At 40.0% G+C, this 24,211-nt stretch overlaps 1 protein-coding gene across 4 annotated transcripts in view; it reads left to right on the top strand.

The window, feature by feature from the left end:
* The window catches only part of slc12a5a (solute carrier family 12 member 5a), a 146,796-nt gene that overhangs the window by 101,434 nt on the left and 21,151 nt on the right, over positions 1 to 24,211 (top strand). For all 4 annotated transcript variants that reach the window (XM_078947197.1, XM_023954949.2, XM_078947198.1 and 1 more), the window contains exons 2-4: positions 2,035 to 2,135; positions 2,527 to 2,664; positions 17,512 to 17,658. In XM_078947197.1, coding sequence (XP_078803323.1) covers positions 2,035 to 2,135; positions 2,527 to 2,664; positions 17,512 to 17,658 — 386 coding nt within the window. The remainder of the gene's footprint in view (positions 1 to 2,034; positions 2,136 to 2,526; positions 2,665 to 17,511; positions 17,659 to 24,211) is intronic.

Raw genomic sequence — 24,211 nt, 5'->3', positions numbered from 1 at the left:
AGTCAAGAAACAAAAAATGGGGACCCCATAGTATCCATAATCCATTACTTTATGGATACCTAATATTTAAAAAATGTCTATTAAGGCCCAGACTTCATTTGGTTTTGATAAACTTTTCATAAAACCTTCATATGACACTGTTGCATCCCTTTTAAAGAGCTGTGTTCATTTTAACCTGCAGGTCGGAGGCAGCTGAACCTTAAGTGCTACAGAGCTTTTTCATTTTCCAGACAGAAATGTGTGTCTCTTTCGTCCCCCTGCAAACTCCCATTTCAGAGCTGGCTCCTCATTTCTCTCTCCCTCGCTGTGTCTCTGCTCATTCTTGCATCATTTGTCTTTGTCTTCCTCCACCTCTTCTTCTACACCCTTTTTCTCCTGTCGCTAATGCCTCTGCAGTAACGTCTCTAATGCCCTCTTTGGTTTTCTGGCTTATCTCTTTTAGGATTTTTTTTACAAAGGACTCTTTATTTTTTTCCTTAATTTCTTCCATCTCAGTCTGCAGAACAGTAAGTTGACTGTTAGCGGTACCCAGACATCATGGCACATGGCTGCAGCATTCCAGCTATAAATAACCTGGTCTCACAGTGTTCAGTCCAAGACAGGATCAAGAGCCAGAGGGAGCACAATCTGCTGTCTCCCTCAAGAAATGCTCGAGGTGCAAATGAGACAGCTTAGCCTGTGAAACCTTTCGGCGGGAAGACCTTCCTTGTTCTTGGCGGATAAAACAATTCAGGGGATTTTGAAACCATTAATTTCCCAGGACAATAGAAAGCATTTGGTCAGTCGTGCTGTGTCGCTTTTTTTTTAGTGATCCCAATAGTATTTGCGCTAAAGTATTTGCCCTTTGAGGGGTTTGATCCATGCAGGCAGTTTATTACTGTTCCTCAGATGCTAGTAAGTAAGCTGTACAGTTGGTATGCATGAAACCTGTATGGCCCCTTTTAGTCAGTTTTACATCTACTTTAGCCAGTAAAAAGAAAAACCAACCATCTTGAAAATATGAAGTTGTTTCCATCCAGAAGATTCAGCAAGTTAGATAACCAGATGTTAATCCTGAACACACACTGCAAAGTAAAAAAAATATTTTCTTGTGTGACCAAATTCTAAAATACTAAAATTCTTCTAAAGTCTACAGTTTTAGAGAAACCAGACATAACTAGATAAAGGGGTTTTTAGGATTTATTTTTTTTTTTTTTTGTGACAGCAATATTTCCCCACAATTGAAAACACAGTAAAGCAGAAAAGCTGTGGAAACAGTGTTTTAAACTGACGATTTTACATAAATCGCTACAGTAAAGTACAAAAATATTCCAATCAAGGGAGCAGCTGATGTGATTTGAGCAGTTTTGCAGCAGGGATCAAAACAGCATTCTTTTTTCCATATAATTTATTGTTAAATATCAATAAAGGGGAATCATCTAACCAATATTTGCATTTAGAGTCAGATATAGCTTCCATTATATCCCTTATTGCAGCAGAGGAACGGTTTATTTTGGAGATCTGCCCTCAGCCGGGGCAGCGGTTCCTGCAGACAGATGCTTCTTGATAAGCTGTCACCTCGATAACATCGTGCTGCTCATCCCCCTAACTGTTTGAGGATGAAAAAGCTGCAGTTTTTGAATGTTAATCGTACAGCTTTGGTGATGCAGTTCAAACTTGCGCTGTCATGGTTGGTCTGGGTTGAAAAAGGCTCACTGAGATGTTGCAGTACTTGTTCATCTCAGGAACATATGGAGTACATGGCGTTGGACAAATGCTGCATTTTAAGCTGAGACTGAATTGCTGTCTTTTTAAATTCTTTATAAGCACGACAAGCCTTAATTGTCCTCTAGTCAAGGAACGTTTTATGCTTTCTGCTTATCTGTTTATGAAAGCAATAAATAGAATTAAAACAAGTCTGCTTCAATGTTTGCCTCTTTTAAAAATTACATTTATTATGGAAAATTGGCTTGTTCTATCTGCTCCTTCGATGGGCTGTTCAAGTCTTAATTTCTGCCTGTTTTTTGAAAGCTGTATGCGTTCTCTTTCTTCCAGGTGATAATATCCCGAAGGAGAGCAGCCCCTTCATCAACAGTAGCGATGCAGCCGCAGAAAAGAGCCAGCAGTACGATGGCAAGAACATGGCCTTGTTTGAGGTACACTTCAATCCAGATTTGTTGGAGCACACATTCAGTAAAGAGAAAATTCAGAAATAGTACACACTCATTTTAATAACCGCAACAGAACAGGGCGTTCGACATCGATTAATGATGGTAATTATTGTGTGAAGGGCGCATGGGTGAAAAAAGTGAGTCCTTCTCCATAACCAAAAAGAACTTCAGTGAAGAAGTTTGCTTCATTTCTGCTCAAATGGATGTACAGGGTTCTCAACTGGCTTTATCAATAAAATTTGGACTTAGTAACATGTAAAAAAAAAAAAAGATCAACGTCAGTCTAAAAACCTATCTAATTTAGTGATTACACTTAAATGAGGATGCCAAAATGATGCTAAATATGACTTTTCCATTCTCCTGCCTTTTGTTGCAGGAGGAGATGGACACCAGCCCGATGGTGTCATCTCTCCTCAGCAGTCTGGCCAACTACTCCAACCTGCCTCAAGGCAGCAAAGAGCATGAAGAAGCTGAGAACAATGAGGCTGAGTCGGCACGCAAGAAACCGGTCAAGGTAATTACCACGATTTGTGACCATGCACAAAACAGCTGAACAAAAAAATTTCTGCTGTTCAGTCATTTATCTAAATGCTCTCATACAGTAACCAAAAAAAAGCTAAACTAAACCAAAACCATTTTATAAACGATGCAAATTGTTTATTTTTTTTTTTTTTATATAAGCCTGTACAAGTGACTATGTGTAGAGAACGAACATGTGCTTTCAAACTTCACACCTAAAAAAAATTAATCCCTTCTCTTTTAATCTGGTGTTGTTAAGATCAAATAAAGCCTTCAGTTTTGTAACAACTAAACCCTTATCAGACTTTAATGGGAACTATGAGGCCTTTTTGATGACATGGCCATTTTTATTTGCCAAGTACGGCTCTTGGCATTAGTGCAGAACATTTCTACTTTGGTCTCATGTGTGCAAAAGAAACGGTTTCAAATCATTACTGATAATCATTTTCCCAAAAGCTGTTGATTAAAGCAGCTTTGTTATAACCTGCCTACTAAATGCTGTGGAAGCAGTGAGATTGTTGGGGATGGAGTTTTTCCCATTTTGTCGTTTTTTATTTCTTTTTTTATTCTAACACATACATACGCTGTGAAAAAAGTGAATGCTTGTACCGTTTATACAAGGGTTTTGGTTCATGTATGAGAACATTTCGATAACTTGTTCACCGTATCCAAGTGGGTTCTTTTATTTCCATCACACAGCAGAGTTTTCTTCTAAACTTTTTTCAGAAAAACCCACATAACAAGATTTTTTCATTAAGAAGCTCTGATATTCGGATTCTACTAAAGCAGCATTTAAATGAAAACTGAAGACAAACAAAATGATCAGATTTAAGATTAGATTAGATTTATTAGCAAAAACCGTAAATGGTTTATCATGCACAGTGATTAAAACAAGCTACACTATTGTTTTTATTGCATTCTATGTATTTTAATTTCAGGGCTTATAAAAAGACAATTTAAAAGAATGGTGTTTTATAATCTAGCCACAGGGGTTGCAAGCCAGTTGCCTCTGTGCCGGTCCCAAGCCCGGATAAATAGAGAGGGTTGCGTCAGGAAGGGCATCCGGCGTAAAAATTGCCAAAATAACCATGCGAATCATCCACAACACTTTAGACATACCGGATCGGTCGAGGCCCGGGTTAACAACGACCGCCACCGATGCTGTTAACCTACAGGGTGTCGGTGGAAATTTGACTACTGTTGGTCGAAGAAAGAGGGGAGGCAGAAGGGCCCGTGGCCAGAGAGAGAAGGGAAAAGGCAGGAACATAGGTTTGAGAATAGGGACTCTTAACGTTGGCACAATGACAGGGAAAGGCAGAGAGCTGGCAGACATGATGGAGAGAAGGAAGGTAGATGTACTGTGTGTGCAGGAGACAAGGTGGAAGGGCAGCAAGGCACGTAGTATTGGAGGAGGATACAAACTGTTCTATCATGGTGTTGATAGGAAGAGAAACGGGGTAGGTGTGATTCTGAAGGGGGAGTTTGTAAACAGTGTTCTAGAGGTGAAAAGAGTCTCAGACAGGATGATGAGCTTAAAGTTAGAAATCGAAGGGGTGATGGTGAATGTAGTCAGTGGGTATGCGCCACAGGTTGGCTGTGAGTTAGAAGTGAAGGAGAGATTCTGGAGTGAGTTGGATGAGGTCATAGAGAGTTTTCCCAGAGGAGAGAGAGTTGTTATTGGAGCAGACTTTAATGGGCATGTTGGTGAGGGCAACAGAGGTGATGAGGAGGTGATGGGCAGGTTTGGTGTGAAGGAAAGGAATCTGGAGGGACAGATGGTGGTGGACTTTGCGAAGAGGATGGAAATGGCTGTAGTCAACACTTACTTCCAGAAGAGAGAGGAACATAGAGTGACATACAGAAGTGGAGGTAGGAGTACTCAGGTGGACTACATCCTATGCAGACGAGGTCATTTGAGAGAGGTTAATGACTGCAAAGTGGTAGTAGGAGAGAGTGTAGCCAGACAGCACCGCATGGTGGTGTGTAAGATGACTCTGGAGGTCAGGAAGAAGAAGAGAGGGAAAACAGAAAAGAAGACCAAGTGGTGGAAGCTACAGAATGAAGAAACTTGTGAGGAATTTAGGCAGAAGTTGAGACAGGTCCTGGGTGGTCAGGATGAGCTTCCAGATGACTGGGAAACTACAGCAGAAATTATCAGGGAAACAGGTAGGAAGGTGCTAGGTGTGTCATCTGGAAAGAGGAAAGACGGTAAAGAGACTTGGTGGTGGAATGAGGAAGTACAGGAATGCGTCCAGAGGAAGAGGTTGGCTAAAAAGAAGTGGGATGTAGAAAGGACTGAGGAAGGTAGACAGGAGTACAAGGAAGCGCAGCGTAGAGTGAAGAGAGAGGTGGCAAAGGCCAAACAGAAAGCTTACGATGAGCTATATGACAGGTTAGACACAAAGGAAGGAGAGAAGGACTTGTACAGGCTAGCCAGACAGAGAGACAGAGATGGGAAGGACGTGCAACAGATAAGGGTGATTAAGGACAGAGATGGAAAGGTGCTAACAACCCAGGAGAGTGTACAGAAAAGATGGAAGGAGTATTTTGAGGAGCTGATGAACGAGGAAAATGACAGGGAAAGAAGGGAGGAAGATGTGGTTGTTGTGGAGCAGGAAGTAGCAGAGATTGGAAAGGATGAGGTTAGGAAGGCTCTGAAAAGGATGAAGAGCGGAAAGGCCGTTGGTCCTGATGACGTACCTGTGGAGGTATGGAAGTGCCTAGGAGAGACAGCAGTGGAATTTCTAACAAGGTTGTTCAATAGGATTTTAGAGAGTGAGAAGATGCCTGAGGAATGGAGGAGAAGCGTTCTGGTTCCGATCTTTAAGAACAAGGGTGACACGCAGAACTGCAGCAACTATAGAGGAATAAAGTTGATGAGCCACACAATGAAGCTGTGGGAAAGAGTAGTGGAAGCCAGGCTTAGGAAGAAGGTGGAGATCTGTGAGCAGCAGTATGGTTTCATGCCCTGTAAGAGCACCACTGATGCCATTTTTGCTTTGAGAATGTTGTTGGAAAAGTACAGAGAAGGTCAGAAGGAGCTGCATTGTGTGTTCGTAGATTTAGAGAAGGCGTATGACAGGGTGCCGAGGGAGGAGCTGTGGTACTGTATGAGGTCGTCTGGAGTGGCAGAGAAGTATGTCAGAGTAGTTCAGGACATGTATGAGAGAAGTATGACGGTGGTGAGATGTGCTGTAGGTCAGACAGAGGAGTTCAAGGTGGAGGTGGGACTACACCAAGGATCAGCTTTGAGTCCTTTTTTGTTTGCTATGCTGATGGACAGGCTGACAGACGAGGTAAGACAGGAATCTCCCTGGACAATGATGTTTGCGGATGACATTGTAATTTGCAGTGAGAGTAGAGAGCAGGTGGAGGAACAGCTAGAGAGGTGGAGGTTTGCTCTGGAAAGAAGAGGCATGAAGGTCAGTCGTAGTAAGACAGAATACATGTGTCTGAACGAGAGGGATCAAGGTAGAAGCGTTAGGTTACAGGGGGCTGAGGTGAAGAAGGTGCAGGAGTTTAAGTACTTGGGGTCAACAGTTCAGTGTGATGGGGAGTGTGGAAAAGAGGTGAAGAGGCGAGTGCAGGCAGGTTGGAGCGGGTGGAGGAAAGTGTCAGGAGTGTTGTGTGACAGAAGAGTGCCAGCAAGACTCAAAGGAAAGGTGTACAAGACAGTGGTGAGACCAGCTCTGCTCTATGGGTTAGAGACGGTAGCAGTGAGACCGAGACAAGAGGCTGAGATGGAGGTAGCGGAGATGAAGATGTTGAGGTTCTCCTTAGGAGTGACCAGGTTAGACAGGATAAGGAACGAGTACATCAGAGGGACGGCTCATGTTGCCTGTGTTAGGGACAAAGTCAGAGAAGCCAGACTGAGATGGTTTGGACATGTTCAGAGGAGGGATAGTGGATATATTGGTAGAAGGATGTTGGAGATGGAGCTGCCTGGCAGGAGGGCGAGAGGACGGCCAAAGAGGAGATACATGGATGTCTTAACAGAGGACATGAAGTTGGCTAATGTTAGGGTAGAAGATGTCCATGATAGAGTGAGGTGGAAAAGGATGATTCGCTGTGGCGACCCCTGATGGGAAAAGCCGAAAGAGAAAGAAGAAAAGAATGGTGTTTTATAGAAGTTAATAGCAGTGTGGCTATGATGAAGCTCAAATTAATGATGTTATAGGTTGCATAGCAGAAAGTAATTCTGTAATGATAGTTACAGCTGTCTGCACAAAAAGACTTTTGTTATGAAAAATGATTCTGCCCAAAAACAAATTACTGAAATCAACTTACACCAATCTGTTTTCATGCTCAGAATGACGGCGCGCACGTCGATAAATCACTTACCCGTGGATTTGCATTTAAAGCATTGATATTATTTACTGCTCACTTGCACAGATTTGTTCAACCAGAATTTTTTTTTTTCACTCTGCTTTGCTCAATAATGGATTCCAACTATATCTATTACATGGATTTATCAGAGGACCCCTTACTCTTCCAGCTTCTGTGATCCTTCGGATGTCCACCTATTGGAAAGCCAGTTAAACTTTTCTAATGAACAACATTAATATTTAAAGCCTGTGTTTTTTGTTGGGTTGCAGTTTAAATTCTGCTTATTTATGAGTTCTGTGTGCGCATCTGTTTTCTGCTGTTGTTTTTCTGGATTCTAGTAAGGAGGAGATTATTTTTAGGTGGGCTTGAGCATCCATCAACAGACTGGCAGCTACATCATTAATCCAGCAGGAAATTGTGCTTTTAGTCACTCAGCACTATTTTTCTTAGCAAAGTGTATGTAATAAAACAAACCTCAACAAATGATGAAGTGCAGTCTAACAGATGTCTGTTTGGAAGGTAAAACACTATTAAAGCATGGACGAGTCACAGCAGTGACAGGTATGAACCTCTGCAGTCACCTTTGACTCATCCATCTTTCCAGGTGTCCAATCAGGCTGACACGCTCCCTGTCCTGTTGCTTTGTGTTTGGCATCCTCATTTAAGTGTAATCACTAAATGTGTTTCTTTGCCAGTTCCCTGCGTACCTTCTGTTTCGTTTCACCTGAGGGGTTGCTTTTTCAACCTCACTGACGATGACCCACAAGGTCAGTGCTCCGACTTTAGTTGAGCCTTTGTCTACAGTTGCTGCAGATGAATCCACCAGAAACACAGTTGATCTCTTAGAGAAAGCTTATAACAACCTTACAGAGGGGAAAAGTTCAAGAGGTGCCACTGAAGTACTTTTAGTTAAGAAGTAAAAGTATTACAGGACAACAAAGTTCAAACCCATGAGTTGTAAAACATTGCTTTTGGAAATCTCTAGATTCCAAACAAATAAATAAAGTTGGTCAAACAAAAAAAATATGAACCAAAGAAAATGTCATAACGGTTTGGTAAAGCACTGTTTTATGGAACTCGCCATCTTTTTTTAGGCATTTCAAGAATATGCTAAAAGCTGGTTTTAGCATGCGCATTTAGCCCATGGTGTTCACACTGGAAATGCAGGGAGGGGCTTCGTCCTCTTTTTGTTGTTCCACTGTTTACTAGTACTTGTCTGTCACCTGCAGCTGGAAGAGGCTTGCTGCAAAATGCTGAATCTCCTGAATATTGCTCCAGCCTTCCTTATTCTTTCACAGCTCTATTACGATATATAAAAGACTTGGTCTCATATAATTCCGGCCGTGCTCAAACCGAAATGATGAATCTCTCTTCCGTAATCAATTTTCAAACGGTCGGCACTTCTGTTAATTAAAAGGGACTCCATCCATACGTCACAACTAAATCCTAGTCCCTGGTTGGTCTTAATTTTTAATCTTCATTCAGTGGCCACGTATTTTGTATGTAGAGCCCAAAAGCTGTCATAGAAATGTGCGTAGCTGCGTGTGAACATGACAGTTTTGAATGCGGCGGCCTGAAACGTGCGATTATGCGCATTAACATGGACTCTTCATCAAACGGGCGTTGTCAAAGGCCGGTGTGAACATAGCCTTAGAGTTTCTTTTTTTGTAATCCCTCTTTGCAGGTTATTGTTCTATACTAGTGTCTTAGGAGAGATTTCTTTTACAGCCTTGTACAATTACTTGCTGTTGAGAAGGGGAAAAAAGTACACTAGAACCTTTCTTTCAAGGGACAATTCTCAGTGTATTGATTGCCCACACAACTCACAACCCTATTTTTTCCCTCCAATATCACTTCAATGAAAATGGTTTTTTGAAAAAAGAGCCTCAACACACTGCCCTTGGAAAAAATGTAGGTAGATATAGTGAACAATAATACAGTTTTGCTGAACCACATAAGGTAAACCAGCATCTTCTGAAGATCGCATCTCATCCGAATTTCATATTACCAGCTGCTGAAGTATAAAGTCTTTCTGTCCAGTCCAATCCTCCCCTGTTACTTCACTCTATTCAGCTCTTTAATTAGTGTGCATGCTGCAGCGAGCTGCTGCGTCTCCAATCAGCAGCCCATTCCACGGACAATCTTCCTATCACCACAAAAGGCTTTCTATTAACGCAGCCTGTAGCATTTCCCTGCTCACACAGCGACCCCTCTGTCTTCCCCCTCCACAACCCCTCCCCTTCCTCCTTTCTCGCACCGCCCTGTTCATCATCGCGCCCTCCATGTGAGCAGGGGGTGGGGGTAAGGAAGGATGAAGAAGGGACACTGAGGAAGAAACTATTCACTTGTCGCAGCGTGAACCCAGATGAAAGCGTCGGCTGGTGAGCGACACGAAGGAGGAGGCTGGAGGTCACACAGGTCAGGACGTGAACCTGTCACAGCTGGCTGGTCATTTCGTCAGTAATTTGGTCTCTGCTGACCTGTTCGGTGTTCGAGGAGGAAGAGCTCTCATTAGTTTAGAGGCAATATGGACTACTTTCATTAAGCATTTACATATTAAGCAAAAGAGTCCAACCTCCTGCAAATGGCTATAAATTTAATCAACAATGAATCAGGTGGCTGCTTCTGCGTGTGACAGTGGTTTCTGTTCAACAGCTCAGAGGTTTACTGCTACATTTGAATGACATCCTACACTCCTCTTTCTGTTAAATTTTAGTATGAGTAATTCAGAAATTAATTTAACTTTCAAGTAAAAAAAGTTATTAAAATATTTTTAAAACAGCCAAACAGAGTGAATTTTATTTGGACCAAATTAATTTTCCTAAACTCCAATAATTTTCTTTCATATTTTATCTTTAATATTATTAATATTATATTAATATTATTTTATGTCTTTCTTTACTGTTGCTTTGAGGTAAAACTTAATTTTTTGGGAATTTTCTTAGATCAAAAATATTTTTTATGTCAGTAAAAAAAAAAACAGCAAATTATTTACATTATTGATTAGACTCAAATGATTTAAAACTTAAACATAAAGCATGTCAAACTCAATTAGTAACAATATGAAAAAAATATACACATAATAATAATAAATAAATAAAACAAGTTTATACAATTTTTCTTTCTTTTTTGCATGCGTCCTGCTGGGTTCTCAGCTTTCTTGTGGCAGTGTGAGTAAAGAATTAAAGTTTTTTAAAGCAAACAATTTATGTAATGTTAATATTAAATATCTAAAAGCTGCTATTTTAAAGCAGAAAATAATCATTTTTAGATGCAGTGGAAATTTTTGAGGCCATAAATGGTTTCATTCAGGTCCATCATGAAACTATAGTTTAACTGAAACCTGTTGCTAATTTAACTATTTTTTGCAAAATACCAGGATAGTGTCTGTGTAATGGAGGTTGTACACACAGAAGCAGTTTCATAACCAGAAAAACTAACCCAATGTTAACATTTAGGAACATGAGTAAAATTCTTTTTTCTCACAGTTTTAATTAGGACTGTGACAGCAGCACTATGAATGTGCTGCTGTTGTCTAATGATCCTTCCAAGAACACATAAGTAGGGACCTTTGGATTATGACACTTCGCTGGAGAAAGAGATGCAATCTGCTGCAATAAATCATGTGAGGACATGAGACCTTTAAATCCAGCCATTTGTTTAATACGGCAAGAAGTTGAACTCATTACTACCGTGATCTGGCTGCTGAATCAAACACCTGCGCATGTTCCATATGCCAGGATTTTCCGCCTTTTATCAGTCCAGAAAGAGAGCATGAGCATTAACTTGTAACTGACTTTCAAAATAATAATAACTTTTATGGGCTAACTCAAAGTTCAAAGAAAAAGAAAGTCCTTTAAAATTAATTTTACTTTCACCAGATCGCATACAGATGGCACAATGAATTCTAGCTCCCACAAAAACTTTCCAAGTAAAAATCCAGTCATTTCTAAATGAGTGCCTCTGCCAGGCATGGTGACATTTGCCATACGCTTGGTGTCCCTGCCTTCACAGCCTAATATTACCCTAACCAAACATTCAGAACCATCTGGTTGTTTTGTGATCACTCTCTATGCTCTGCCTCACCCTTTCTGTCTCAACCCCCAAAGACGGAGCAACCGGTGAAAAATTAAATCCTGATTACCGTTGCTTTATATCACTTGTTGCTGCACAGATAAAAACATTTTTAGGAGGTCACTTATTCCCCCCTACCTGTGACAACAGTAAAGCTAATCAAATGGTTTGCTTTTGCTCTTTTGCAATCAGGTTATGCAGTAAATACAGGTGAACAGAATATCTTTACCCATAAATATTCCACCAAAAGCCTGCAAAGGTCATTTGAAGTTTTTCTTTTTTAATATGCAGTTCAACAAAGGCACAGCTAATGTTTGCCTATTACCTGTGTGCACTCTCATAAGGAAAAACAAAAAAACATGACCACAGGAGGATTCGTTCGTCCGCAGCCGTTCAGGCAGGCTGATGTTCTTTAGCCTTCCCTCTTGCTGCCTGTTTCATAATTTAGCACACCTGACCAAAAACACATTTACGCTATCAGTTCCTGTTTGGCCAGCAGAGCGTGAAGATGGTGTTACACGCTTCCAATCTTCCTCCCTGTTGGTTATTAGCCCATCGCCTTGCATCCCAACTCGCTCCCTCCTCTTCACGCCTTTCTTTCTGTCATGTACAGAGGTAGGAATCGAAGGTCTTTTCCACAAAGTGCATTTGCACTCTTATTTGTTCATTCGGAGAAGAAAACTATGACAGACACTAGAATAATGATAATTGAGTGGTCTGTAATTGACTTTTGGGTTAACTGGGAAGATTTGTCCACTCTGTTATGTTACCGTTTAGGAAACACAATAAGTAACACATTTGGTAAATAACAAATGTAAGATTGTCACTGAATTTATTTCCAGCTGTGAAAAAAAATTCACTATTTTACTTTCAAGTAGATGTTAAATTAAGGTACTTTTGGAGCCGGAGTGGTTTAATCCATATTTGCATCATTAGACATCAAGATGGTTACAAGGAATGACCGTTTATTCACGAAAAAAGTTTAAGTAACAGACTTATGACTCCAGTGACTGGGACTTTGACTGTGTAGATCCAGTCTGGTGAAAGGCTGGTAGTAAGGGCTTGTGCAGCAGGAGGCGGAGAATACAAAGTAGGTTCTACAGCAGATGCATTGAGAGATCCTGTTGTTTTTTTTGTTTTGTTTTTTTTTGCACACACCTGAGCCATCCGTTCAGTGGGATGGCTTCACTTCCCATGGGGTCGGAGCAGCTGCATCTTCCTCGTGCGGCAGAGCCATGCTGGCCTACCTGTGGCTCTGCAGCAGTTTGTGTTCCCTCTGCTCTCTATGGTTCCCTCTCTGGGGAAATCATCACACCCCCGGATCCAAACCCATTAAACAGGCTTTCATTTTGTGTGGTTGTGTGTGTTTGTTTGTACTCTGTGACACCTCAATGCTGGCTGGGCCTGCACTCCCCATCTGCAAACAAGGTATTGAAATACCAATTTAATGAAAAATTAACAAGGTGGCCTCCAATAATCATCCCATCTTTTCCCCTTACATAATAGAGATGAGTGTAAATCTGTTACTTTGTTTTGTTCCCTTACCAACAAATAATGTGTTTTTCCTACAGATCACCAGATTTGTGTTTCAGTTTGTTTACATGTGTTGTGTTTGGGTTTTTTTAGTCTTTGTTTTTTTTACTCTGCGTGTCATGTAGCAACCAGGTTTTTTGGCATTCAGACATTGTCTCTCGAAACCATCCTGTTGTTGAATCTGGATTATAATTTCTTTCTCAGCTGAGGGCTTCCAGAGGCTCTCCTACCGCGGGCCAACAAATGAGGTCTGCTTCATTGTCCTTCTCTTTTGTTAAGGCAGCAGGCAGGAAAATGGCATTTTGTAGTCTGAAGAGGGTTAGTGGCTATTTTGGTTTCATCTTTGTCCTTTTCACTGTCGAGGAGTGAAAACTCGTATTTGTGGCGACGATACAAAGCAGCATTTGCCAGCTTCTGGGGACAGATCAGAGTGATTTGGGTTATGATCAGTCATCCATTGCTTTCAGTCTGCCAGGACAGAAACACTTCACTTTCAAGCACTCTTGATCTTTTATGCCAAACAAATGCACAGACATGCTTTTGTCTGATACAGTCCAATCCAAGTTTAAACAAAAATATGGAGCAATCTTTGTAACTTTTTTAACTTTTTATTTTATATTAAACATAGCAGTCTGTAGAGTTTCTTTTCCTCGAACAGCACACAGGTTATTTATAAAAAAATAAAAATAAAAAATAAAAACCTACCTTTTATATTACAAACTGACCTGAGTGTGCTCTGTGCTGCAGCAGCACTTTGGTTAATAACAACGAAATGCTGACCGCAGGGGTACCTGTCTGCCTGCAACACCTGACTGCTATCATTTATTACATTGCAGGTCTCTGTAGGACCCGCCTGTGGAAGTGCATTTTAATTACAGCACTGTTAATAGATGAGGTAGAAAAGACTTTTGAAGGTGAAACGGGTGATTTTGTTGACTTTAGGGACACCTAAGAAAAATTGAACCAACTTAAACGTTTGTGACTTAGTCAATATGTTAGATTTGAAATATAAGTAAACAATCCACACATAAAACATATGTGTCTAAACAGATGAAAGAGGTCATGGATTAAAAAAAAAAACATCACTGATGCCCTTGCAGATGATGAAAAATGCTCTCTGGCACGCACTGAAGGGCACAGTCACAGTGAGTCACAATCTGATTTACATACCATAGACAACAGACAGACAGTGTAGATGATTATCATATCATCGGGGGATGCAACAGAAATGAAGGAAGTTTATTCTCAGCTGCTCTTTTGAAAGACTGCTTACTGGGAGGAGCTGCAGGAACGGGACGTTTGGTGTTGATGGCAAACCATATGCACTAATGCTCACAACATCAGCAAATGTGACCTTAAAGTAAATGTAAATGCCACTAACGTACAAACAATTTAGGTGCCTACTGTTTGGAATAATGTCTCTCTGCAGCACATGGAATTATATGTAATTGTTGTGGGACAACAGGCAACTTGGGGTTTGAAGGAATGGAATCTTGACTTGGGCCGCAACAAACATAGAAAAACACTCACAAAAAATTAATTAAGTCAATATTTATAGAATTTCTTTTAATTGTCTATTAGTGTAGTCCAGAACCAAGCATTATTCTCTATTACAAAGTCCAGAGCTGAATGGTTGTTAGAGAATAAAACCATCAACTTCTTACAGGAAACCAGGCAGAATATACGAGGCTTTTTGGCCCTCAATTCCTGTGCAATCACGGAAGAGTTCGATTAGTTATCGATTCAAAGGTTCCCTCCAGACTTTACGAGCACCAACAGCTCTATAGAACAGTGTATTTTAATTTAATGAGGAGCTGTGGGTGACTCCATATCCATTCCTGTCATTAACCCTGGTTAGGCGCTGATTGTTTTATGTTTATTAAAAACTTGTGTCGCATATTAAACATTTAAGGACGTAAATAATATTTTTCTAAATTACATGTTGTGTTGGCTCATATAAAGTAATTGGTCTCACAGCTGAAGTTCTAGGTTTGCTAATTAGAAGTGTAAGCGGGTGTTGTCTTGTTTACGTAAAGGAAATTGGAGGATAATTGCATTTGCTTGACCTGTTTGGACGTGCTTTTTGTGCATGCAGATGTAGGCCTTGCTCTCTGAAAACAAAACATTATCAGTCTTCTAAAAAGTTTATCGTGATCGCATTTGTTTTGAAAAATCAATGTTCATTGCAGCACAAGGATTCATTTTTTTTAAAGTATTTTTCTTTTCAATCTGTATGGATAAAATAATAAACATCTATCATAATGTGTAAATTTAGAGGCAGTTTCAAACGTTTTATACCTTTTAAACTGTCTATGAAGTGCTGATAAATGTTAACTACCCCTTTTTTTAAAGTTCCACTCCAATCATATTTTGATCTATTTTAAAAGCGTTCCCAGCAGTCTTTAATTATTATGTAATTTTTTGGCAAAATCTAAAACCTATGTCATATCCAAGGACATAGTTTCTGCAGAGCTGCAAGAGTTTGTTAGAAATTTGCATGTTGTGGACCAGTCCGGTCATTTCCTATGATCCCTTTGTTTATTTACACATTCTTTAGTTATCTTACAGTCTCTCACAGGCTCAAGCTAAAATCAGCGGTGCAACAAAAATGGCAATATTGCAGCTATCCAGCAGTACGGTTATGAGCCAGATGCCAGCTCGGAGGAGGACAACAAAGTCATGGATCTATTTGCCTGCAAGTGGATGGAGTGGAGCAGGGAGCTTGTGGCCCGCCGATTGGAATGTAGTGTCTACTTCAAGCTTTTTCAAACAGCATTGTTTCATCTGCTCCTGATTCACCACGATTTGAATAAAGTCAAGTCAGCTTTATTTGTCAAAAATACTGTATAGACATGATATACAGCCCAGATGAAATTTCTTTCCTCTCAACCCATAGTCCAAAAAGCCTATAATAATAATAATAATAATAATAATAATAATAATAATAATAACAGTAATCTAAATAGGTCACTGCAAAAGTGGCAATGAGATAAAGTGACAACAGTGCTAAGAAACAGTAAGTAGAGATGATGTTCTGATGCTGGTGGAAAAGTTTTCAAGTTTAAGTTCTTAGTAGCGGGGGGTGGGGGCAGATGGGGGTAGGGCTGGGAGGAAGTTGAGTTTCCTTACTTCCTGGTGGAGGAAACTGTCCTTGAGACTACTGGTTCTGGCCTGGAAACTTCACAGTCTCCCTCCTGATGGTTGCAGAATGAAGTGCAATGGGTGTGATGGTCACCTGCAATACTAAAGGCTTTGCTGGTGAGGTGAGAGTGGTAAATGTCCAAGAGGCCAGTGGGAGAAATGCTGCTTTAATTTCTTATGTTCTTCCTCGAGAGAAAAATGCCTCAAGAACATGTTATTGAAAAACACCATTTTCATTGGAGCTTATGTAATGTTCTTTCTATTTTCAACAGTAATCTACAGAGTTTTCTGATGTGACAGTGTTGCATAAAACCTAAACAGACTGTCAAACGCGGCGTAATGCGATTAAAAAAATCTCAACTCCATTAAACACTCTTGTAACCTTGTCTACAGATTAAATAGCTGCTTGTCTATTTAAATGGTTCTGACTGAACAGGTTTTGGGACGTTTGCCATTTAACTTGCTCTCTTCATGTGAAGCTGTTTGTTGCGTTTTTATCCTTTTTTTTTCTTAAACTGTTTTTATCAGTGAGGACATATGATTTAAAACTTGCTCAGTAATATAAATTCCAACTAGGTGGACACACTGGTCTTTGTTGATGCGCTGTGTTTTGTGGATCTTTGGTTATAGTGTGCAGTTTTAGTCTCTGAAAAGTGTCATTACTGCATTTTGGTAGAAAAGGTCAACTTTGAGCGGGAAGGCCTTGAGCAGGGGATGGATGTTTTTGCTTTGTGGAATGGTCAGGGTCAAGGAATGGTCATGTTTAATATTTGCCAATACAATAAAAGACAAAAGTCTTCAGGAAGGAAGTGAAGCCTGTTCATCAATGGCAATTATGATAGAATGCAAGTTGAGCATCAAAAGTATCACTGGCTGAATTAAACAGGACACCTTGAAACTAATTCTGGTTCTGTGCAGGGAACAGCTTTTTAAAAACAAAGAGCGCTCTGCTACAAATCAAACCACAACAAATTCATCTACCCAAAACCTGAACAATGTCTTCTAATATCAGCATTTCTTTATTTTGCGGGTTCTAAGTATCATTTCAGACTTCAGGTCACAAACTTCTTTTTAACGACATCTGAGAATAAAAAAAATCCAAGAGAATGCAATGCAGAATCTGCAGTCTAACAAAATTGTTTTGACTTCACGATTCTTTAAATAAAAGTATTTATTAGCAGATTTTTTCACTTTAAACCCAAACAAATGAAAAAAAAAAGGTTAGAAGATAAACTTTCTAAAGCCCAATCCTAAACCCCAAAAAACACAGGCCGAAGTGCTACTCCATCAGAAAGTATAAATTACATCACAATTCTGCTTTTACGGTAATATCTGTTGGATACTTATTTTGCCTGGATTTATGTTGCGTTTTATGAGTGTTGTCACGGTCCCTTTTGCTTGTTTTAAAAAAGCCGGGGACACTTCAGCTGCAGCAGGTCTGCATTACATGCTTCCCAGCACACACAGCTGATGTGTTTGGCTTTCATGGAGACTTGTCTGCCAGAATGTAGCAGGAATCAGTCAGTTAGTGCAGCACAGCTGACTACTGAGCCTTGCAGCAGTGTGACGAATGAAGCATTCAGTCTGAATGTCTTGTACTCTGTAAAATAAAGTTCAACATTACCATTACGTAAAAAAAAAAAAAAAACATCTTTATATTCTTTAATTATATTAAAAGAAAAGGTTTCCAAAGATGTAAGAATGTCTATTTATGAATATTTTGGCAAGATTTATTTTTAAGAGATATATTGTGATGTTTTTTTTCCAGGCACCCCAGCTCGGTACTCTGATGGGTGTCTATCTTCCATGCATCCAAAACATCTTTGGAGTGATCCTCTTCCTAAGGATGACGTGGTTGGTGGGAATTGGAGGCGTCATCGGTACATTCATCATCGTTTTCATGTGCTGTACCACGGTAAGTCTTTCATTTAAGACCAGGTTAGTCCTGAAGACCCCAATTTAGTAGACCATCAATTAAAGGAAAGTAGAACATGAGAGTTGCTGATCTGTACAAGTCTGCTCATAGATCTATGCTTCCCTGTTAGCAGTATAACATTCTGAATACCCTTCCTAAGAGCTGTAAAATATTTGACAAACGCTTTCTAGACAGTCACAGTAAACATTTAGTGTACATGTCATATTTACACACTTTCATGAATTGTGCCGCATTTTAAAACTGTTGGGATTGTTCACTAATGACAATTTCTGTTAAGACTAAGGTTGGACCACCAAACTGAGAAACGTAGGGGTCAAATATTCTGTTTGTACCAGTGACCATATATGAGAACTGGACTGCTCTACTAACTGTTTTTAACATGTTATGCTAATCCTAATTTCTTTTCATATTTTGTCCATATTGTAAGTAATTCAAGTTATGGAATGACCAATCAGATGCCTTAAAAAAGTACTTGGTTCCCGCTGGCCCCTCAGACTGAATGTTTGAAAGGCTTTTGATAAACTAGACATTAATATCAGATTACCATTCAGAAACCTTTGTGTGACCTTAGGGACACCAAGAAAGAGTTCATACTTGAATGACAACCAATACTCTCCTAGAGCACAGACTTTGTGACTTTCCGACCTCTGGGTAGCTTTTTAGTCCGCATTCTGAAAGTTGGCACATATATTAAAGTTTTTCCCTGAAGGTCTAACAGTATAATGATGGTGAGTTTTTAGAAAGAACAAGCAGTTAAGGAATTTCCCTTTATGTAATAATAAGTCTTCTGATTCTGATTCTGAATGTCTTTTCTGTGACAATATTACAGTATCCTATACTTTAAAGGACCCATTTTGAGCATGCAGCATTCCAATGTTTTAATGGATATTCTGGATATACATATACTTACTCTATACGACAGTTTCTTTGTGAACAAGCACAAGTGTCGAGATGCATCCGTCTCGCGCGCTTTCTTCTTTCACTGATATTTTATGTGCGCTAAGGCAGATCTGTACGTTGGAATGCCTAAGTGTTTGTGCAACCTAGATTCTCCTCTACCACAGAGTGTATTTATAGAACAACCCCCACAAATCCCAGCCATGGCAAAGTTGCCTGCACAGACGCACATCCTTTCCAAATCATGTTTCTGTGTGACAGTATAAAGCAGGCTTTGAAATGGTAAACAGAGAGAGCGCAGTTTGTTTTATGTTGTTTTTGTGTAGAAATGTTGAGTACAGCACAAGTATTGCAAAATTATTATTATTATTGTTTAGAATATGCTCATATCTTGTTCTTTTGGTAAAAGTTGTTAAAATGTATTTTATTTTTGACATTTCAATGTTACAAACAAGTCGACTCCATTTCGTTGGAAAGATTTCTTTTCAAGCCCTTGAAAAAACATGGTCTTTCATTGAATGCTAAGAATAGAGCAGAAAAATAAGACTTAAAGATCAAAGCTAGATTAGACCTAATTTGACAGGAGGCCAGAAAGCTCACAGAATTACCTTTCTTGCTCTATTTCCTGAGCTCACACACACAGAAACACAAACACATGCACATTAACTTGAAGGTTTCAGTGCAAGTACCAAACGGCATATGTTTAAACCGTCAAAAATATTTTTTCTTGTGTTTTTTTTCTCTAGCCACACATACTGACACACACACACACACACACACACACACACACACACACACACACACACACACACACACACACACACACACATACATCTATTCTCAGTCTCACATGCTCATAGCAGAGCCCTGGGGCGATAAGCCTCAGCATGAATGGTGTGTGAGAAACCCCCGCCTCTCTCCTTCTGAGCTTCTTACATAACACATAACCACCCAAACCTCTGGAGGCTGCTTGTGTGTGTCTGCATGTGTGTGTGCCTCGCTTGCATGTATGCAATGATCCCCACCTGACTGAAAGCCACAGGGCTTGACTTGTAAAGGAGTCACGCATTCTGCAGAGCTTGATAGCAAACAGCATGACCCCATATTTTATTCAAATGATGGGATAACTCTGACGGCGCGCATTTCATTAGGCGCTCAATCTCAGCTGCACATATCCGCTGTTGACGAACGCTCACCCGGTTATTTGTTTGAGGGAGCATTAATAAAGCTCAGCACTCCTCAAGACTTTGGGAATCTTTATTAAAAGAAGAATGTACCCGTGTGAGCACCTGCTTTGACATTATCTATGAATTTACACACAAAACCGGCAGTCAGAGCACTCCAGCTTTCTCTTTGCCATTTTATTCAAACATCTGTTGGGTTTAGTGTTTATATCCCGCATAATGAATGCAGAAAAGCCAGAAAGGCAGATGAGATTTAATATTCTCCATGCAAATGAATCTGTTGTTTTGCCTTCGTCATTACTTCCAGGTCTTGACACTAAATGCTGCTGGATTAAGGGCTGTCTGCCCTCGGTCATAACTCATTTAAATGCTAAGTGTTGCCGTCCGCTTCTTGCCCTGTTTTACCTTCGTCTGCCTTTCTCAGACCTTTTCGCCGTCCCCTCATGATCAATTTCAGCTCAATGTGTCAATTTCAAAGATAGATTCCCTTAATTTTTAATTAATAAACTTGACCTTCATGAGTGTCCCCTCATAGATTCCAAGTGAGAAAAAGCACACCCACATTAAATATAAACTAATAAAGTATTTTCAAAACTATTCTCTGTTGATGTAATGAAGCATGGAAATGAAGGAGCCTCTAAAGGCAGAATCAAACTTCTATGCCTTTCCAATAGAGTTTCATCTCTGCTCTGAGGTCAGTTAAGGTCACAGCAGAGCTCACTGGCACTTTGGGTGAAATCACCCAGTACGTCCCTAAAATCAGAGTGTGGGAGAAGAAGACTGCTCCTCAAAATGTTTGTGTTAGATTTTGAGTTGCATATAACATTGAGTTTGGGTTTGCTCACATTCAGACAGTTTTTGAGGAAAACTGTCGGTTTGTCTGATATGCAAGTCATGTGCTGTTGTACCCCATGTGGATGGAGCAGATGGTTAGGCAGCCTAATCTCAGGCTGTCTGCTGGCATGTTCAGAAGCCTGAGGCCTGTGGCTACATGCGAGTTTGGAAGCACTGACTCCAGGTTGAACAGAGAAGATGGCATGGGAGAGAAAGACTCACACCGTCACCATGTTAACCCGCCCACATAAAACTGAAAGTGGGACAATAAAATAGGCTACAGGCTCTGGGTCATTGGGAAAAAGATACTGGCAGCAGAATAGGGCAGCTTTACTGCCTGTCCGCAGATTCGCTGGTGAGTCAGACATGAGGTCACTGGAAGAGTAAATTAGCCTTTAATTGTCAAAACAGAATAAAATTGGAAGAATCTTTTCTTCTGTCCTAACTTTTGCTACTTTTCTATTTTTATGGTTAGACCTACAAAGAAAGATGGAGACTTTGATCATCTTTACCTTTGATAACTGATGTTAATGTGAACATATCCGTCTGTTTTCATTGTTGGAGCACTTTCTAGGAAAATCATTTGTCAAAGTAAAGTGATTAAATTAAATGTGACATGTCAGTCCACCCCATCCCCCACCCCACCCTTTTTTTACTTATGTGTCACTGCCAGTGATAAATGCCAAAACATATATATTCTTTGTCTTTTCTTAAAGCTGCTTGTCCTTGATTTTCATTTAAGGCAAACAAAGGCAGGAGCCTCATTTTTAGCTTGCAAATGCAATTTTTTTTACTTAGATTTGGATCTGTTTTTGCTGTAAATCTAGCTAATTATATCATGAAAAAATCAGAAAGAGCTTGAAAAAAGATGATGTCATCTGGAAATAATAGTTGCCTTAAAGATGTTGTGCTTTACTTCTATAGCTAATGTTTCTACTTTCTCATTGGCAAACACACTATGATAAATGGCAGATTAGTTTTGTTCTGAAAGTAGATTTGAGCAACAATCACAAACACTTTCTTTTCAAGTGTCATAGGAAAGAAAGAACAGCCATTTTCTTTGTTTTTCACATCAATTGTGATGAGCAACAAAAAACAAATTAGTCATGTAAAAATCCAAACAGCCATTTAAAGAGTTATGTTGTTTTATCCATTCAATTCAAATTCTTACTGCACAATCTTTGTATCAAGTGTCTCACTCTAAAATGTTGTTGCGCAGCAGCATTTTCCTTCAATCAGATCCAGTTTAGAAGTAAGAACTTCTAAACTATAACATTTGGACTCTGCTTAAGGTTTGCCTGCCAAGCTAAATCCATATTAGGAATAACTGCAGTTTTAGGACTAAGGAAGTTCAAAAATGTTCCCAAATTTGTTTCTTTTTTCTTCTTTTCTTATTGAGAAGTCAGAAAATGAGCTCAGGCAATAAACTTGCCAACAGTAAATTAGATTACCGCTATTTGCTATCGCATTTCATGGTATAGCAAACTCTGATTTGATAATAATACAACATTAAAGGGTAGTTATTACTGATACTGATGTGCAAGCCCTAATGGCAGCTGATCTGTTCATCTTGTTTATGAAACGCGTGTTGTACAAAATTAAAGAGGGAAGGGGAGGTAAAGAGAAAAAGGGATGAAGAAAAAAAGACAGACTGTTCTCAGATTAACGCTTGTTAGTATTTCATGGGCAGCAAGCTCACGTCTTTAGCAGTGAAGAGCTTCTGCTGCAAGGAAATGATAATGGTGTTGAGCCTGAACCCCAAACCAGACGCAGTATGCCTGACAGCATCTATGTTTGAGGGATTTTGTCTGCATTTTTCTTTTGCAAAGTTGAAAGTTAAAAGACTTCAAGTACTGAGTGGTACTTAGGCATTTCAAGTGCAGCTGTCATTTCTGCAAAGATGAATATCTGAAGCTGGAAGGTTTTCATAGGACTGCAACCAACTCGGGGTCCTTTACAAGATTCATTTTAGCCGAATCTCACACGATGCCTAATTCAACAACACATCCAAATCTCCCAGAATATATCCAGGAAAATGAATGACTGTTTAAAAAAAAGCATCTAACTTCCAAAAAAATATTCTGAGACAGAGGTAGCCTTAAAATACATTTATGTGCCTTTATCTGCAGAATGTACACACAACCTTAAAACCATGTTTTAAGAAAAACAAGGAATGTATAGTCCTGAAAGGCTTGTGGTTAAATAGTTTACAGAACTAAAGAATTGCAAAATTTTCTGCTGTTGCAAAGGGCATTGACAAGATGGGATGGATTATCCGTGGAGTAACATGGGGCATTTCAGCTCTTTCAACATCAGACACTTTCATCCATGCGACCCCCACTGAGGTTGATCACACCCCAGCTGGTGTTCCAACAGCAACCACCCATGAATCAGCCCTCTGAATCCACAGTCACCTTGTGGTCTTCTCTGTAGCTCCACACACAGATCCGATAGCCCTCTTCTTAACCACTTCTTTTACGCCCGAATAGTTGAAGACTTTGCAGGATGAATGCCCTGAAATATTTGAAATATAAGCCCACTTCTTTTGACTCAGCCCCACTTCAATCATTTCTTTACAATGTCCTGGTACTTCAAGTGTTTTTCTTTGTTAGACTTTTGAATTTGCTTTTTCTACTGTGAGTTTAGCACAATCAGCTGTGGTGCCGCCATTACATACATTTTCTGCCGCCACCTTTACCGCTTGGTCCCACCAATAACTTTATGCAAGAGCTCTTCCACAGCTGCTCGTCAGGATCCATTTTTCAGATCCTAGTTGGCCTGCTGGTGTCTCACTCTTGCCTCGTTGTTTAATGGAGATGGCTAGACCTGGCAAGGGGTTAACACCCTGGACAAGAGAATGGACACAGAAGAAATCATAGCACCTGACATTAGCCTATGTCATTTTTGCCCACCGGCTACCTTGATGCTTTGTCCAAATCACTCGTTGCCTAAGCCCCACTGTATTCCTTTGCTTGCTCTTCCTCCACCCATGCTCAGACCTACTGGTATTCTAAATTTGGTGGTGTTTCTTCTGGCCTCAGACTTTGCCTGTTAGTCTTAAAAACTTAAGCAAGCTTTACTAGTGGCCCATGTACTCACCAGCATCTTTAGAATGCGGTGTGCCTAACCATCTTGTCAAGAGCTGAAAATGAAGAACACCAGGCTTAGTGCCGGAAACTTTGACATTTAATAAATGAATTTGAACAAGACAAAACCCATGGAGCAATAAAAAGGGGACACAGCAGAAAAGATGAGCTGACAATGAGGACCTGAAAACCAGACACTTATGTACACTGAGGTTAAGTAATTAAATGAAGACAAGCTGTGAATGATCAACCTGAACCTGGTGAGACTGACAAAGAAAACAGAACATGACAAGAAAACACCACAAAAACCCGAGCACAGAATCCTCACACATCTATGCTTCTCTCTTTGCCCTGCACGTCCTCGCTGTCCTCCATACCTCCATATTGGCTGATGACATCTTTTTGTCCTGGTAATCCCTTTACTGAGGGGCATCACTTGTTCTTGGCATGACATGTTCTTTAGTGAAACCACTGAATGGAGGCTAAAAGGCTTTACTTGACCCATAGAGTTTTGTACCAATAAAGTTGCAA

This window comes from Oryzias latipes, chromosome 5 (assembly GCF_053564925.1).
Source record: "Oryzias latipes strain Hd-rR chromosome 5, Olatipes_Hd-rR_3.1".
NCBI classification, from domain to species: Eukaryota; Metazoa; Chordata; class Actinopteri; order Beloniformes; family Adrianichthyidae; genus Oryzias; species Oryzias latipes.
The sequence above is the reverse complement of the archived record's forward strand: the minus strand, read 5'-3'. Positions and strand labels throughout refer to the sequence as shown.